The sequence below is a fragment of the Mesoplodon mirus genome (genome assembly GCF_964341445.2).
Source record: "Mesoplodon mirus genome assembly, chromosome: 3".
Classification (NCBI taxonomy): Eukaryota; Metazoa; Chordata; class Mammalia; order Artiodactyla; family Ziphiidae; genus Mesoplodon; species Mesoplodon mirus.
The window spans coordinates 152548034-152565912 of NC_138978.1; the positions used below are offsets into that span (position 1 = coordinate 152548034).

At 38.9% G+C, this 17879-nt stretch overlaps 2 protein-coding genes across 6 annotated transcripts in view; both read right to left on the reverse strand.

Moving 5' to 3' along the window:
• ZC3H11A (zinc finger CCCH-type containing 11A) overlaps positions 1-10497 on the reverse strand; it is a 34712-nt gene extending 24215 nt beyond the window's left edge. The window contains exons 1-3 of the mRNA XM_082615435.1: positions 10073-10497; positions 2896-3092; positions 1529-1648 (exon numbers count right to left, since the gene is read on the reverse strand). Of these exons, the coding sequence (XP_082471561.1) occupies positions 1529-1648; positions 2896-2949 (174 nt within the window). The 5' untranslated portion in view covers positions 2950-3092; positions 10073-10497. The remainder of the gene's footprint in view (positions 1-1528; positions 1649-2895; positions 3093-10072) is intronic.
• Positions 10498-10541: 44 nt separating this feature from the next.
• On the reverse strand, positions 10542-17552 carry LOC309801028 (zinc finger BED domain-containing protein 6). 5 transcript variants are annotated; one of them, XR_014293522.1, is made up of 2 exons: positions 11484-17363; positions 10542-10561 (listed from the first exon to the last, which is right to left on the reverse strand). XR_014293522.1 is itself a non-coding variant. In XM_082615434.1 (2 exons), the coding sequence occupies exon 2, from the start codon at positions 11013-11015 to the stop codon at positions 10917-10919; it is 99 nt and encodes a 32-aa protein (XP_082471560.1). In that variant the 5' UTR covers positions 11016-11537; positions 17391-17551; the 3' UTR covers positions 10569-10916. The 5 variants fall into 5 exon arrangements, 4 of the variants coding, with proteins under 4 accessions (XP_082471560.1, XP_082471559.1, XP_082471558.1 ...); XM_082615434.1 differs by lacking the exon at positions 10542-10561 and adding an exon at positions 17391-17551 and having other exon boundaries at positions 10569-11537; XM_082615433.1 differs by lacking the exon at positions 10542-10561 and adding an exon at positions 17372-17551 and having other exon boundaries at positions 10569-11537.
• Positions 17553-17879: the final 327 nt, after the last annotated feature.

Below are 17879 nucleotides of genomic sequence, written 5' to 3' on the forward strand. Positions count from 1 at the left end.
ACATTTATGTATTCCTCTGTTCTGTCCACTGCATGCCTGGAAGCAGTGACACTCCAGGAGCAGTTACACTAGAAGGAACCAAGGCTCCTTGCAGAAATGGCTGATTCCACAACTGGAGGAGGAAAAGTACCAGATGAACCCGGATAATCTTGTTAAGCCACAAAGTGAAGACATGTTCAAAGAACGATGGAAACATCAAAAAGACACAAAAACCAGCTTTAAGGTCTCTTACTGGCCCAAACTGAGTCAACCTGAGGATAAAAAATGATAGTAGTGACATATAACACATTGAATAAAATAGGAAACCATGAGTTCCCACATAAAAAGCTAGGGAAAAAACCTTGAGAATTTGATGAGGAATGGGATAATTACAAGGTCTCCAAGTTCCTCTCCACAAAATACTTACTAAATACAAAAAGGAAAACTTTATAGTGAAGCAATCTGGTGGATACCACCTTAATGAAGTGATCAAAGTTAACAACACCAGTAATGGGATAATTAATATTGTATGCCACCCAATGGTAAGCAATGAGAAGAATATCACCTCTGTGATATTCCTGCCAAATATACATGACCTGAATTTAGTAATGAGAAAATATCAGATAAACCCAAATTGAGGAACACTACAGAATAACTGCCCTAAAACTACCAAAACTGTCAAGGCCAATGAAAGGCAAGAAAAGACTACCTGTTCTAGACAGAAGGAGACTGAAGAGTTATGGCAACTATATGCAACACTTGATTCTGGACTCACTCCTACTGCAATAAAGGACATCACTAGTACAATGGCAAAACGTGAATGGGATCTGAGGATTCAATGAAAATAATACATATATGTTAATTTTCTAATTTTGATGGTTGTATCACAGTTATGTAAGAGAGTATCTTTCTTGTTTGTAGGAAACAGTCATGAAAGTATTTGGAAGTGATAGGAAATGTCTGTAATTTACCCCTAAATGGCTTAGAAGAAAGTTTTATAATACTGTACTTGCAAGTTTTCTCTAAGTTCAGATTGCTTTAAAATAAACATAGAGGGCTTCCCTGGTGGCGCAGTGGTTAAGAGTCCACCTGCTGATGCAGGGGACACGGGTTCGTGCCCCTGTCCGGGAAGATCCCACATGCCGTGGAGCGGCTGGGCCCGTGAGCCATGGCTGCTGAGCCTGCGCGTCCGGAGCCTGTGCTCCGCAACGGGAGAGGCCACAACAGTGAGAGGCCCACGTACCGCAAAAAAATAATAATAATAAAAAAATAAAATAAAATAAACATAGAAATATAAATACCCCCCAAATATACATATATAATTTTTACACTTTGGACAGATTACCGAACTACTTTTAAGAAATATGACACCAATTCATACCATATAACATTTAGATATTAAGTGAACATTTTAATGAGAGAAATTTCACTAGGTCATTAAAAAAATTTAACCCACATGTTACATGAAATGTTGTTTTTTACCCCCATATTTTTTTATTGGCCCATCAGGACACAAGACTACTTACTATAATACAGACTGAAAACTTACATCAATCTTCATGTGCCGAAACCTGCACACCTGTCGAAAACAGCGCCCTTCCTGCCATAATGTGCAAACTGTTTCATTTCCTAATGCAGCTTCACAGTGACGGAATGGACAGCTGTCACCCTGTAAACAAAGAGAATAATACAGAAAAGAACTGTGGTACCAAACTAGATCCCAGGCAAAATGTTCACTGTACATTTCTTGGTATCTAGACAAACACAAAGGAGTAAGGAGAGACAGGTAAAGTAGAAAACAACTGAGATGAGATGACACAAACAATCTGAGGTCAACAAATTTTTAATTTCCTAAAACCTATTTCTTGACAGCATCCTATATCTGATCTGACAACATGAATGACACGAGCTGAGAGATGGGGCTGAAAAAGACAAATGGGAGTATTAGGTACTCTTTAAAAATATATTTTACTGTTAATCTTCAAAACCATTTCATACATCCTGACTTGTGTAACTAGTTTTTAATGGAAAATTAGAAAGTAAGTTAATAGATTAGAATTTAAGTATAATTCCATACTTCACTATGTATTTCCTAAGTTAATATCTGAAACAAAATGCTACTGTTGTGCAACTTGCTATATAAAATCAAAGCTTTGCTCAAAACTGACAATTTTAAACATAGCACCAATATGATTTAAGAAAAATTTTTGAAAAAAAATACACATGTATAGAATTAGTCATAAAGGAACAACAGAAAATAGCAGACAGATCTAAATGGAGCTATAGAAGAATCAAGCTGAAAAACAGGAAGCTCTGACAAAGAAAAAGCAATAAAGCTGCAAAAGCTTATTTAGAAAAGTGGCTTTAGTATTCAGCAGAAAATCTGAAGCAAGAAGTCAAATTCAACCCACGACAATTTCTACAAGTACAATACAACCCACCCATTCATTTTAACACAAAGTAAATAAAAGCAAAGTTGGCCAGCCACAAGACGCAAAAGGGAGGGGATATGGAAACATATGTATATGTATAACTGATTAAATTTGTTATAAAGCAAAAAAATAAAATAAAATAAAATTAAAAAAAAAAAAAAAAAAAAAAAGTTGGCCAGCCACAGTTAAAGTGTTCCTAATTCCAAAAGCACCCTGAACGGATTAATTACAGCTAGAAGGACACTGAATGATGATTAAATGCTATGAACCTTTTTATTTTTGGAGAATATGGAGAACATAAAATGAAGAGAAAAAAATGATGAAGAATGAATTCCCTTAGGAATGCTACCCTTTACTAAAAAATTGACAGCAGATAATAAATAGCTGAGCAAAACATAAAGACGACTTGGTATATTGGGAAAATCTTATCCAATTTTATGAGGGAAATCATAGAAAGAAATGAGTTAGAGATGCCAATTCTTACTTTAGTACATGTAGAATAGAAAAAAAAATAGCAGTCTTCTTGTTTATTAGGCATGCTGAGTAGATCCTCAGATGAGGAGTGGCTTCTTGAAAACAAGCCACTGCTTCCTCAAGGCGAGGATCAGCTCCAAGTCCTCTTGAAATGGGTTTAATTTTCCAAGACAACCCAATCACAGAAATTGTCTTTTAAATGTAATCCTAAAATGAGAAGACAATGAACAAAAGTATTTCAGGTAAATTCTTCCAACTTTCTCCTCCAAATCACCTTGACCAATGAGATCACATTGTTAAAACCAAATTTTAATTGTATTAATATGTCTATATTGCCTATAACAGAGCCTTATGAAAACTGATTCACATTTTATTCTGATGTGAATGTTGTACATTTTCATCTACAAGGTAAAAGTTTTGTTAAGAATAGCCATGCTTCTTTCTTTTGCACTCTCTATGGTGCTTCAGCATAAATTAGGTAAGCACTATACACTCAATAAATGATCTGCAGTTTAGATTATTAATGGGACTTGGATTATTTTACACAAGGTAATTTGCTAAATCTACATTTCTGACAAACCAGATTGTTTTTCATCTAACAGAAGTTCCAATATTTTCACAAGCATTTTTGTTATTTCAAAAGTATATAATTATAAGTATGTGGGAAAAACTGTCTCACTAGAAAAATTGGTGAAACAATTACCCCTGAAAAATCTGTAGAGCTAGCTAATATAATTAAGATGGACAAAGAGCTGCACACCAATTGCAAACAAGGAGCAAAAGAAGTTCTCGGGGCTTGACCCATAAAATAGTGCTTATGCAAAATGACCAATATTCCCTCCCGCCTCAGTCCCTGCCATACCCTGACCCCCTGCACTAAAGGGTTCAAGAAAGAAAGCTTCTAGAGAAGTAAAAATACGTGACAAGAGCACAAGCCACAACTTGGAGGCGGTTTCTACAAACTCCTACATCAGAAGATCGGGTTTCAGAAACACTGATCTAGGGACATCCCTGGTGGTCCAGCGGTTAAGACTCTGTGCTTCCACTGCACGGGGCATGCAGTCGATCCCTGGTGGGGGAAGTTCCACATGCTGAGAGGTGCGGCCGGAAACAACAACAACAGAAACATTGATCTACAATTTGAAATCAGCTGAATCAAATTCCTTCATATTTCCCACTAACAATTCCTAATCCAAGAACAGCAGGCCATGACAAAAACCAGCCTTTAAGTCAGCAACCAAGGTTAGAAGAGTTATGTCACTAAACATACCTTCAAAATGTACATACCCTATGACTTCCAATTCCATTTCTAGAATTGATCCTGAGATTAATATTAAACAAATATGCAAAATAATAGTGCGTAAGAAAGTTCACCACCATCTTCTCCTAACAATGAAAAACCACCGAGAAACCTAAATGTTCAAAAACCGATGCATCTATAAGCCAAGGAATGACACGGATTGCCAGCAAACACCAGAAGCTAGAAGAAGCAAGGAAGGATCATTTCCCTACAGGTTTCAGAGACAGCATGACCCTGCCAACCTTTTCAGACTTCTGGACTCCATAACTGTGAGATAATAAATTTCTGTTGCTTTAAGACACCCAGTTTGTGGTACTTTGTTATGGAAGTCCTAGGAAACTAACACAGATTACAAATATAGTCAACTAAACTTTGACAAAGGAGCAAGGCAATTTCAATGGAGAAAGGATAGTCTTTTCAATAAACACTCCTGGAAGAAGTGGACAAAAGATCGAAAAAGGCACCTCACCAAAGAAAACATACAGATGACAAACAAGCATATGAAAAGATACTCAACATCACAGGGAATTGCAAATTCCTTTTAGAAGAGCTAAAATCCAAAAACACACCACCAAATGCTGGTGAAGATGAGTAGCAGGAAGAAGTCTAGAAGAACACAGACCAAAATGTTAGCAGTAGTTACAGCCATGGTGGTAGAATTACAGGTGGCTACTGATTATTTTGTTTTATGCTGAGAATAACATTAAGTTTTCTAATATAATGCAACGCAGACATAAAAAATTTAAGTTTGCCCTAACCAACCTGACCATCACTGATCCACGAAGGATTGGGCCTCTAATAGCACCTCACCAATCCACTACCAGGATTCCTATGACCACAAACACAGGGAAAGCATTCCGCCTTCTAGGGTACACCAAAAGGTTAACTTTAAAAATTGGGGGGGAGGGGGACATCCCTGGTGGTCCAGTGGTTAAGACTGCACGCTCCCAATGCAGGGGGCCCAAGTCCAATCCCTGGTCAGGGAACTAGATCCCACATGCTGCAACTAAGACCCAGTGTGGCCAAATAAATAAATAAATATTTTAAAACTGGCAGGAGAGGGGCTTCCCTGGTGGCGCAGTGGTTGAGAGTCCGCCTGCCGATGCAGGGGACATGGGTTCATGCCCCGGTCCGGGAAGATCCCACATGCCGCGGAGCGGCTGGGCCCATGAGCCATGGCCGCTGAGCCTGCGCGTCCAGAGCCTGTGCTCCGCAACGGGAGAGGCCACAACAGTGAGAGGACTGCGTACAGCAAAAAAAAAAAAAAAAGAAAAAGTGAAAAAAAAACAAAAACAAAAAAACTGGCAGGAGGGAGGGAATTCCCTCGTGGTCCAGTGGTTAGAACTCAGTGCTTCCACTGTCATGGCCTGGGTTCGGTGAGAGAACTGAGATCCCACAGCAGAATGGCCAAAAAAAAAAAAAAAAAAGAAAGAAAGAAAAGAAAGAAAGAAAATAGGGGGGAGGGATAAATTAGGAGTTTGGGATTAACATATACACACTACTATATATAAAATAATCAACAAGGACCTACTGTATAACACAGTATATTACAATATTCTGTAATAACCTATATGGGAAAAGAATCTACGAAAGAATGGATATATGTATATGCATAACTGAATCACTCTGCTGTACACCTGAAACACAGCACTGTAAATCAACTATACTACAATATAAAATAAAAATTAAATTTAAAAAAATTGCCTCAAATGGGGTCAATGAACATTCAAATAATTACAATGCCCCGTGCAATAGGAAACAATAGGAAAAATATTCATCAGAAAAGAATGAACAAGTTTTACAACAGAAAAGCTTTTTTATAAAAGAAAAAGAAGGCTTAGAGGTCAATTTCATTCCTGAAATCAACATCTCAAAGAACAGTGAAACTGTTGCTGGTTTCAGGAAGACTCCTACATACTAATCAAACAACAAAATGGAACTTATGAAATAGCAACAAGATAGCATGAATTGTACTCCCCCCCCCCCAGTTCTTTCAAATTAGGTTCTGCAAAACACCCTCAGAGGTAGGCAAGGCATGGAGAGATTGAATCCTGAGTAGATGTGTACCACCTCACTAATGTTTACACAGAACAGTTCCTTCATATATTTGTTTTACACACTGAACTTCTATAACTTGCACTAGCAGGGAAAAAAGGATATAACTGCTATGTAAGAAAATAGCCCCCAGGGCTTCCCTGGTGGCGCAGTGATTGAGAGTCCGCCTGCCGATGCAGGGGACATGGGTTCGTGCCCCAGTCCTGGAAGATCCCACATGCCGCGGAGCGGCTAGGCCCGTGAGCCATGGCCACTGAGCCTGTGCGTCCGGAGCCTGTGTTCCTCAACAGAAGAGGCTACAACAGTGAGAGGCCCGCATACCGCAAAAAAAAAAGAAAAAAGAAAATAGCTCCCAAAAATGTAGAGGTAAAAAACTGGCAGTACCCCAGACAAAAATCTAAAACTAAGGTAGCATATTCCTTTTTTTAAAAGGAAAAGAAAAAAGTACCCAGAATAAAGAAAAACCTGAAAAAGAGATTTCAGTAGAAGGAATAGATAAATAATAAACATTGATGAAAAACACAACTGAATTATGGGATATCATTGTCAGGACATCTCCCAGAATGCAAAAAGATGTCAATATGAGAGAAAAGATATATAACATGGAAATAATTCCAGAAGATTCAATTTCTACACAGTGAAAATTTTAGAAGGAATGAATGGAATTAGGAGAGATAATAAAATAACAATACAAGAAATTTCCCTAAACTGGATGAACTTGAGTCTTTTAACTAAAGGGTTCATCAAATGCCAGGCAGAAATTTTCTTTAAAGACATCCTTACTATACCATATATGGTGAAATTTTTGAATTCCAATGGTAAAGACAGACTCATACGGGCTTCTAGGAAAAAGCAGACTGATGACAAAGGAAAGAAAATCACACTTGACATTTGACTTCTCATCTGAATCTCTAAAATGCCAAAAGACAAAATATCCAGAATTTAAAGGAGAAGTTATGACCTTAAGATTTAGCCTTTCAAACTACATTTCCCTGGAAGAAGTTTCTGGAAAAGTCTCTGAAAGTATATACCATCTATGTACTCCATGTATTCTTTTAAAAATTACTGAAGGAAGTAGTCTAACTTCAGAAAAAAAAAATTTAGAGAAAATAACTAAATAATAGTAGAAAAAGAACAAAACAATGAAAAGGCACTATTTTATTGCTTGTTAAAACTACTTGGGGTATCTGATTTATGATATAGCTGATAAATCCTAAATAAAGCAAAGTGAACCACAGTATATAGAAAGAGTAACAAAACATGATCAAAGGGGCTCCCCTGGGCTTCCCTGGTGGCGCAGTGGTTGAGAGTCCGCCTGCTGATGCAGGGGACACGGGTTCGTGCCCCGGTCCGGGAAGATCCCACATGCCGCGGAGCGGCTGGACCCGTGAACCATGGCCGCTGAGCCTGCGCGTCCGGAGCCTGTGCCCCGCAGCGGGAGAGGCCACAACAGTAAGAGGCCCGCGTACCGCAAAAAAAAAAAAAAGGGCTTCCCTGGTGGCGCAGTGGTTAAGAATCCGCCTGCCAATGCAGGGGACACGGGTTCAAGCCCTGGTCCGGGAAGATCCCACATGCCGTGGAGCAACTAAGCCCGTGAACTACAACTACTGAGCCTGCGCTCTAGAGCCCCTGAGTCACAACTACTGAAGCCTGCTCGCCTAGAGCCTATGCTCCGCAGCAAGAGAAGCCACCGCAACGAGAAGCCCGCGCACAGCAACAAAGACCCAATGCAGCCAAAAATAAATAAAATAAATTTTAAAAAAAAGAGAACATGATCAAAGAAGGTTGATTCCAGGACAAAGAATGGTTTAATACTGGGAAATTCATTACATTAATAGAATAAAGGGGGGGCTAAAAACAGAAACTCTATGGTATCTTACGATTTCAAAAACAGAAAAACAGTGGGAAAAAAAGATTGAAAATTATAATTTTTTTAAAAGTTAAAATGGCTTAAAAAAAAAGAAAGCTACAACACAACATCTACTCCCAATAAAAACTCTTTGTAAATTACAAGGAACCTCCTTAGCATGAATGTACTAATTCATCAGAAACTATCAACACATGAGACATGGTAAAACACTAGAGGTAAATCACTCAAGGCAAAAAAACAAGAACAAAAAAAAGGCAAAAAAAACGTCTCGCTGTCTGCACCATCATTCAACACCGTTCCAGAGTCCAGTATATGCAATAAGGAAAAAACAGTATAAAGATTAGAAAGGATGAGGCAAAAAATTTAGTATCTGCATATTATATGCTTGCAAACTATAAAGTCTAACAATCAACTAAAGAAATTTAAAATAAGATATTTAAAAGATCAATAAATTTCCTATGTGCCAGCAACAACCATTCAGATAATAACATTGAATGCATTTCAATTCAAAATCTCAGTGATACTTTATTTTTATTGGAACTTGACAGACTGCAAAATAACCTAGAGTAACTGAGAAAAATAAAGAAAATCTTAAAAAGAATGAGAGGCCTTTTGCTTCCTGATATTATCATAGATGTGAAAGATAACATTTAAATGTAATATTGGCAAATGAATGAGTACAAGATTAACAGAATCCAAGCAATTTCTGGAAAAGGTGGCATTTGAAATTAACCAAAAAAATTAGCTACCCATTTGAAAAAAACAATTGCTACTTCATACAAAAAGATTCCAAGGGAATAAAAGCAAGCATAGCAAAGGGGCTTTAGCTCACTAAAAGCACTATATAAGAAAGATTCTAAATTCGTAACTACGCTGAACAAAAAAGCAAGCAATATTTGACAATGCTTAATGGGAGGAAGAGAGACAATGTCATATAATTACAATCCTTAGATTACATTTTTTTTGGGGGGGGGCGGTTCGCAGGCCTCTCACTGTTGTGGCCTCTCCCATTGCGGAGCACAGGCTCCGGATGCGCAGGCTCAGCGGCCATGGCTCACGGGCCTAGCCGCTCCGTGACATATGGGATCTTCCCGGACCAGGGCACAAACCCATGTCCCCTGCATCGGCAGGCGGACTCTCAACCACTGCGTCACCAGGGAAGCCCAGATTACATTTTTAATATAAAATATATAACCACCCAAGTACTAGAAAAAAAAATGCATGCTATTTTTTTATAAGCTCAGGATGAAAAACACCTGTCCTTAACATGATACCAAAGTTACAAACCGTAATAAAACTGATGGATTTCACTACCTAAAATGAAAAACATTCATATAGCAAAAGGTTTATCAGCAACGTGGCCAAAGATTAATATCTTCACTAAAAGAGATGTGTTAAGAACTTTTAAAAATCAAAGACTTCATTAATTCAGTAAATTGGTATAATCTCTTTAGGGAATTTTAACAATTCTACAAATTCGATCTAAGAAGTGGTTCAAAGAAATAGTTCACATATATGTGTGTACAGAGCTGTTTTTGGATGCAGGGCTTTTTTGTTTTTAATGGCAAAAACCCAAATGTCTATCAATCAGGGATACATTATATTATGGCACATCCATCCATATAAAGGAACACTATGTAGTCATTAAAAAAAGGTGAGGCAGAGCTATGTGTATGGACACTGAACTATTAACAGTGCTTTTCTATGAGGAGGTGGAATTACAGGAAGAGTCCACCTTGTTTATATTGTTTTTACCTTCTTTATAATGTGCATATATCATCAAAAAAAGAGGGGGTAGGGATATTTCCATCAAAAAACCTAAAACTCATGAACAATTACAAGAAAAAAATGTGTTGACAATATCTTTTTGATTTTCTTACTGATCCAGGAAAATTACGCCTTAAATTACAAAAATGTTCACTCCTTTAAGCAGGGAAAAAAAGAACACATTTCCACACTTACATTATTAGCTGGTTGCTCTCAGCAGGAATGTCTGTGTCTTCACTGAGTTCCAATCTATTACGCCTGTAGGTCGAACCAACACTCAATCCATGAATTAATAATAATGAGGCAGAAAGAATTTTCCTCCTCACATTGCCAAGGAAACCTCTCAGCCACAATTCAAACACAGGGTGTGTTTTTAAAACATCTCCCAACTACTGAGAGATTTAAGTCCATTCAAACAACCTTTGTCAAACTGGAGACAGCTAGGGTTAGTTATCTCCTCAACAAAAAAACAACAACAAAGGGTTCATATAAAGATGAACTTGAGATTCAAAGAATTAAAAAAAAAAAAAGATCCATCTTCCATAGCTGAACAATTAATTTAAAAAGAAAAAAGAAAAAGAAAAAAGAAAAAGAACACCAAAATTCAATAAGATCCAATTTCTGGTCTTCAAGATTTCTTCACCTATTAAGAAAAAAACAGAAACCTTCCCCCATCTTTATTATCTGTATAATAAAAACATACTTGTATGTACAAATATAAAGTGTTTTATGTATAATATACATATACATATATACTAACTGGCTTATACACACACACACACACACACACATACACAAATGTGTAGAAATAAAACATTTGGGTAAGTTTTCCCTTTTAAAATACACTACAAAAGCCTTTAAATTTGGGTTCATTATAAGAATAGTGAACTTCCTCTTCTACCAAAGTATCATGAAGTATATTAATATGTTACACTAAATTTTGCCCAGCCCACAAAATAAAGATGAAGGGAAATCCTTACACATATATCGATGTTTACAATGTGGATGTATGTAATCATCACATCATCTTTTATCACCTTCAGGGAGTGTTTAACCAAAAAAGATAGAAATGTATAGTTATAGAGTAACTACAGAGTGGTGCAGCAAGCTGTAGAAGGCAGAGCAGCATTATAGTCATCCTGAACTGGCACTGTCAAAATTACAGAAAGCTTCTATCTAATAAGGGAAGATGTTTTCCTTCTGTTATAGCAACACCAGTGTCACACTGGCATGACATTCAATGGTGGCCCTGCAAAGGCTTGCTTATGCAGCCTAGGTTCCAAATTCTTTACTAGTGATGGCTTCAACTAAAGACTTTATAATTATCCATTTACTCCAGTTAGTAAAAGGGTAAACTTTTGGAGTTGAAATTTCATTTCACAATGGTACATTTACCATTTAAGAATTTCAAAAAAACAAAAAACAAAAACAAAAAACAATTTTGATACATAGAAATGAGTTCTAAATTTTGAACCAGCTCAGTAACAAAGCAATTTTGATTCTCACGTAATAAATACTACATAATTTCTAGGCTAAATCTTGCCAAATACTACCCAAGACAAAACTAAAATCAAAACTTAAAAAAAAGTGGACACCTTTTACTCACACTTAATACTAGTCAATTTTCCAGGAAATTTTTGGGCAGGGAATATCCCCAAATCTAAAATGAAAAAAAGGAAAAATTGGGATCTTACATTAGTTATTCAGTCTGAAACTTTTAATAGACTTTTACTAAAAGTCATCATTTATGGCCTCCCACTCAATCACAAAAACATACTTCCAGAGTGGAAAGGGACAAGATCAATTGAGATCAATTCTCTCATTTTACCAGTGAGGTGATGATTCCTAACACATGAAAATATTGACTGCTTATTTTTAAATAAGAATTGAGGCCAAAATAATCTCATAGTTAAGAATACAGTAGTATGGATCATTCAGTATAATTTTAAGAAGACATTTAAGATCACTTAAATTCAGAGAAACATTCTGTGGGAAAGGGATACTGGTTTGTCACAGTATACTCATGGGGCTTTCATTCCAATTTCCATTCAATCTTTTTCAATTCTGTAAACTTTTTATTGTCATTTACCCATAAATTATATAAAAGTAGCTAATCTTTGTTTTTACAATAAAAGTTAAAAAGGGCAATTCACAGACTAAAAGTAATTTCTTCCTAATTGTTTTCTAATGTTTCCTCTCTATATAGACCCAATCTTAAATATAAAGGGCAACTCTATCACACTTAGTAAGTTGAAATTATAACGCTGACCAGTATGAGGAGGCAATTAGGAATTCCCAAATATAAAACAATTTTGTGAACTTTGTTTTTGCCAAGCTGTAAGCATGAATCAGGGTTTTTAAAGAAATAGAAAAATGGTGGTGATGGGGAAAGATACCAGTTTAGTATGCTTTTTCTCTATTTCATTGGTTTCAGAGCAATCAAACTTCCCAGGTTGAGAGAAATTTTTACTTAAAACCAATTACTAGTTCAATCTACCAGCCAGAAATAGCCTAAGGCCTTTCAATGCTGCACTATATTTTTTTAATTAAAAAAGTCTTTTTTTCTCTCAATTGGTAGAAACAAAATTTCAAGTGACAGCTACACTGAGTTACTACTATGAAATCTTTAAAGTTAATCTTCACTTTGTCAACATTATATTACCCTTGAGGAATTTTCAGCCCTTTCTGTGTTTTCAGGTTTCCCCAGATTGTGCATAAAGAATAATTAGTATAACTGTATACAACAATTATAGCAATTAGGACACAGTAACATAGCAATAAGTTGCCCATTTTAAATGGAGAAAGGAAAAAGAAATTAAGATAATATTTCTTTTTCATTGCTTTGAATAACTTCACTCTCAGGATCCCAGCTCAGAACCAATGAAGAATAATCATAGTTAACATTTTTCAAGTTCATTTTCAGAAATATCAGCTGTTCTATATTGTCAAAGTCCAGGCTCATGATCTGCTTTGGATGAAAGTGGCTATTTGCAGTAAAGATACATTCAGATTGCCAGCTACACATGGGGCAGCTCAGATACTGAATGGCAACTTGGGTCAAAGCTGGCCATACGCTCACCTTCTTCTGCCAGTAAATCAAAGGGTCATCACCTCCTGAGGTCTCTGAATAGTTCTCTTTGAAGTATTCATCCACTACTGCCATAGCAGAAGGAAACATGAAGCTTTTGCCTCCAGTGGCAACATTATCTGCAGCTGAACTATCAACAGACCCTGAACTGGAGGTGCCTTCTCTTATAGATGAGGTAAATGAATCAGCTCCTACTATGGCTGAGGAACCAGAAGCTTCTGAAGTTGCAATATGGCAGACCTCTGATGAAGATTCCATATAGTTACAAACTTCTTCTGCAAGGATCTGCTTGTAAGTTTCCAAATCAGCACCTTGAGGGAAAAAGTCTTCCAAACTGTTTTTAAAGCAAGGGTCTAACAAAGCAGCCAAGATACAGGGCTTGGATTTGAGCATGGCACTTAATAGGGTATCAGTTTCAAGTTTCAGAGATAAACTGTCTACCAGATTGAGGGCCTGAGTAATACCTCTAACTTGAAAATCTTCTCTGAGTTTCTGCAGGGAAAGGAGTAGATGATGGATTAGGGGTAGCACCTGATTCAATCCTGTGGTCTTCACACTCACTTTCTGGGTGGCCTCCTCAAATGGTTTAAGAATATCACAAACGTATGTCATTAGAGTCCACTGAAGGGAGGTGAGCACAACTCCACTGGCTCTACCAAGACTATGGTGAACTGAGTAACAATGCTCCAAGAGCCATTTTAACATATAAAAGGTAGAAATCCAATGGCCAGCTTCATCCTGCTTCAAATTTTTCCATGGAAGTTCGTGATCATTTTGGAACTCTTGTAGTATCTGACGGGCCTTGACTGAATGACTAAAATGATGACAGGTTTTCCTAGCAGCCACTAACATGTTCTCAATGCTTTTGTGCTCACAGAAAAAGTCCTGAATGACTGAATTTAAACAATGCAGGAAGCATGGCACGTGGGTAAAACCACCATCTTTGATTGCATGTACTACATTAGAAGAATTGTCAGAAACGATGAAGCTAGGGATGAGGAAATTAGGAGAAAGCCACAGACCAATCTGGTCACTTAATTCTTGTAAAATGTTGGTTATCAAACAGTCTTTGGCCAAACCCGTTACACAAAGAACTGCCCACTTTCTAAAATTGGGGATCCTGCCATTACTGGAAGGTGGTGTAGTTTGCAAAGAGACCCAGTGTACAGTCACAATGAAATAGTCAGTGGATGGGTCATGGGTCCATATGTCCACAGTCAGGTGGATCTTTTGGCTTTGAACGTTCTCCAAAGTTAAGAAAATGTTTTCTCTGACCCAATCATATAATTGAGGCACAGCCTTAGTGAAAAAGTAAGTTTCAGATGGTAACCTATAGTCAGGGGCCACAATCTGCATGAACCTCTGAAAGGCTGGAGTTGAGAAATAGTTGTAAGGATGCATATCTTCCACAATCATTTGAATAATTGCCTGACTTATTTGACTTGAGGTTGAATTTTCACAATATGTTGTTTCTTGTTCCTGTGCATGCATTAGAGTGTCTTGCTCTGCAACAGGAATAGGACTCTCAGATCTTCTATTTTCAACCTCTAATACAGGAGGTTCATCTGAATCAGAGTCACTAAGGTCCTCAGCTATTACATCCTGGCTGCCTGTAGACTTCTCTCCAGGCAAAGTATCACTCAAGAGATCATTTCTCTCAGTCTCAGCTTCATCTAATCCATTTCCAACTGCACCACTGTCTTTGTTGGCAACTGCCCAATGGATGGGATGTGTGGCCTGCAGGTGTCGTTGAAGTGTTGAAGTTCCTAAGTGAGAACCCGGCCTACCCCGGCTCACGCTTCTTTTACATATATTACAGACAGCTCTTGAGATGTGCTGAGGATCGGTATAGAAAAAATTCCAAACTGCAGATGTCTTGGCTCTTGTTCCAGGAATTAAGGCATGCTTGACAATGTTACTTTTGATGAGAAATCTCCCTCTTTCTGCCTTCAGGGCATCAGATACTGATTTATCACGTTTCTTTCCCATTCCATTATTATCCAATGGATCAGTAGGGATGTATTCAAAGCTTCCACTGCTTCCAGCGGAAGAGGGAGATAAAGGTACATCCAAAGTAAAATCCTCCTCCCCACTAGTAACTCCAAATTTGTTGGCCCTGGTCCAGTGAGGTGAATGCCTTGCCTGCAGATGTCGCTGAAGAGTAGATGTCCCGAGATGGCTACCTGGTTTACCCCTGCTAACACTTTTTTCACAGAGGTTACAAATAGCCCGCCAGGTGTACTGGGGGTCAACATGAAAGAAGTGCCACACAATGGAGGTCTTGGCTCTAGTACTAGGTAAATAGATCTGTTTTTCTATATTGCTCTCAAAAAGACTTTCTTCATCCTGCTCAGGGGCATTGGAAGCCAACAAAGCAGGGGCATCTGCAACTGGCCTCCCAGATACCAAATCCTTACTAAACTTTTTCGCAAGGATCAGTTTCTTGCGTCGCCTTTTCCCCTTAATTCGCAAACCCTTCTTTCTTTTCTTTTTTGCGGGCAATTTTGCCTCTTTATCCAGTCCTTCTGCCACCATCTTTCCTTCTACCACATCTTCATCTGTATTAGACGTAATAGGAACACATCCCAGAATCCCAGCACCACTAAAAGTGCTACATCTTCTGCCAGGAGAGAGTGAGGAAACTGGTACACTTAAGGTACATACACTCATTCTTTTTATGTCTCTGAAATTCGTACCAGAATCTGTTAGTGGGTTTACTCCTCAAACAGATATACAGCCGTTCCTCTCTACTTGCATTACCTTTTCTCCAATTTCTATGGGGAGTCAAATTCCCGTTGGACCAATGACTTCCAAACCAGGTTATTTTTGGAGGAAAAATGACAGCAATGGAGAACATTCCCAAACTCTTTCACAGAGGGCTTTAAGATCCCTTCCAACTTTCTGAGTTCTGAATTCAAACAGTCCAATTTACTCATGTTACAGAAAAAAGAACTGAGGCCTACTTTCCCAGAGTAATAGAGTTGATCAGTAGCAGCTAGAAACCAGGTCTTCCAAATCCCAGGTTCATGTTCTTTCTGCTTCAGGAACTATACCTGCTTGAAATGTCTTCAGTTTTTAAAATATGTATTTTTTATGCTGCCTCATGATAGCAACATCAATTTCCCTTAATTCTGAAGTTAATTATTCTCAGTAAATTTCATTTAAACAAAAACATAGTGCATCATTCAACATTCATCGTTTAGGACTGTGATTTGGCAATACAACCCAAAATGTTAATTCTGGAAAGCTAAATCAGACTCCACATACTGGTCATTAACAGCAAATGCTAGTTGAGGCCTTTCAACTCTAATTAAAAGTAACACAATTTTTTTAAAATGTGGGTACCTAAAAAAAATGCTTTGGGAGTAAAATTTTTAAATTTTACTCACAAGCTGAATTTTCAATTTACTGTTCGTATGGAGAGTTAATCCATGCTTGGTTTTCAGACATTTTTAGTCTGGAGAAGCTTTACAGCTTGTAAATGAGTAACTCCTAGGTTGGACTCTATATGAGCAGCAAAAACTGAAATATTAGCTTTAAACCACTTCCATGCCTTCTCGGTTGATCCCTCCCCTTCCCCCAGTACCTACATACATTTACCCTAAAAAGCATCGCTATCACTAGTTCAGCCTCCTTCTCAAGGTCCAGAACCAAGGCCTGAAAGATGTCAACAATACGGGCCTTCCCCATAGGAATCCGCACCGATTATGGGAGTTTAGGGGGTGTTCTTCATTACGGTTTCATCAGTCCTACAAGGAGAACGGAAGTGTCCCTGTTGCTCTTGACTCCGATGCTGAGGGCTGGGAGTGGGAAGTGTAATTAAGGTAGGGAAGGGGTGTAGGATACCGGAATAAGGTCGGTGGCTTTCTGTGTGTGGAGTTTGAGAAAATCTCCCAAGTAGTGGGACCCTGGAGAGGAATGAGAGTAGGTAAAATCAGCTCCTGGCACTCAATTTGACTTAGGCAGCGGGGGTCCGCTAAACTATGTAAACTGTTGCCCCCGAAGAAAGCGATCTACTGTCAGTTCTCCTCTGGGAGTAGGGAAACAAGTCGGCTTCCTGGGGCTGCTCCGGGCTCCTACAGTTTCACCAACACCGGATGTGGGGGAGGGAAACAAGGTTTATTGGGAAAAGGAGCAGGCGCCGTGGGGGTGGGGTGGGGTGGGGTGAAGTGGGGTGGGGGTGGGGTGGATGGGAGCGGGAGCCTGGGGCTCCCAGCCCGCCCCGGCGACGGCAGCGGCCGGGAGGTGGGGGAGGGGGTCGTTACCGCGGGGCCGAAAGACCCACTCTGACTTCCCGGGCTAGGCCGCGACCCAGGGGCGAGGGGAGGCCGTGGCCACTCCCCTCGCCCTCTCCCCCACCTCCCCGGCCCCAAGCCACCCGGGAAGCAAAAAACGGGTCTAGTTACCAGAGAACAGAAACTTTACCGAACCGTCGACACTATGCCCGACTCCCGTTTGCTGCCACGTCTTTCTTCTTTCTTAGCCGCTGCCGCCCGCCGCCTCTCAGCAGCAACACCACAGCAGAAACCGAACACTGCCAGAGTCAAAGATGGCGCCCGGCTACAGGCTCAGCTCTAAGACCCGGCCACTAAAAGTGCCAGCACGACGCAAAGCGCAAGCATTCTGGGAGATGTAGTTTCCTCTATGACGCGCTGCTTAAGATGGCTTCCCAGGGTGAGAGAGGGTCACGTGAGAGGGGAGGCGGTAAACCGGTGGCGTCCGTTCCTTTCTAAGGCACGCGTTTTAGAAAGTTACGGGTGTTTTGAAACCGTGTTTGATTTAAAAAAATTTTTTTAATCAAATTGACGTAATAAGCGAGGAAATCGCGAGAATTACCTCTACCAGACAGTAGGCGCTCAGTTTATTCTTACCAGAGTGTTTGCTTAATGAATAAATCGTCCAAATCCTGCGTTA

Bases quoted from the DNA above. Each gene is read 5' to 3' on its own strand.
- LOC309801028 (XM_082615432.1), bottom strand. From the start codon at position 15,635: ATGAGTGTATGTACCTTAAGTGTACCAGTTTCCTCACTCTCTCCTGGC.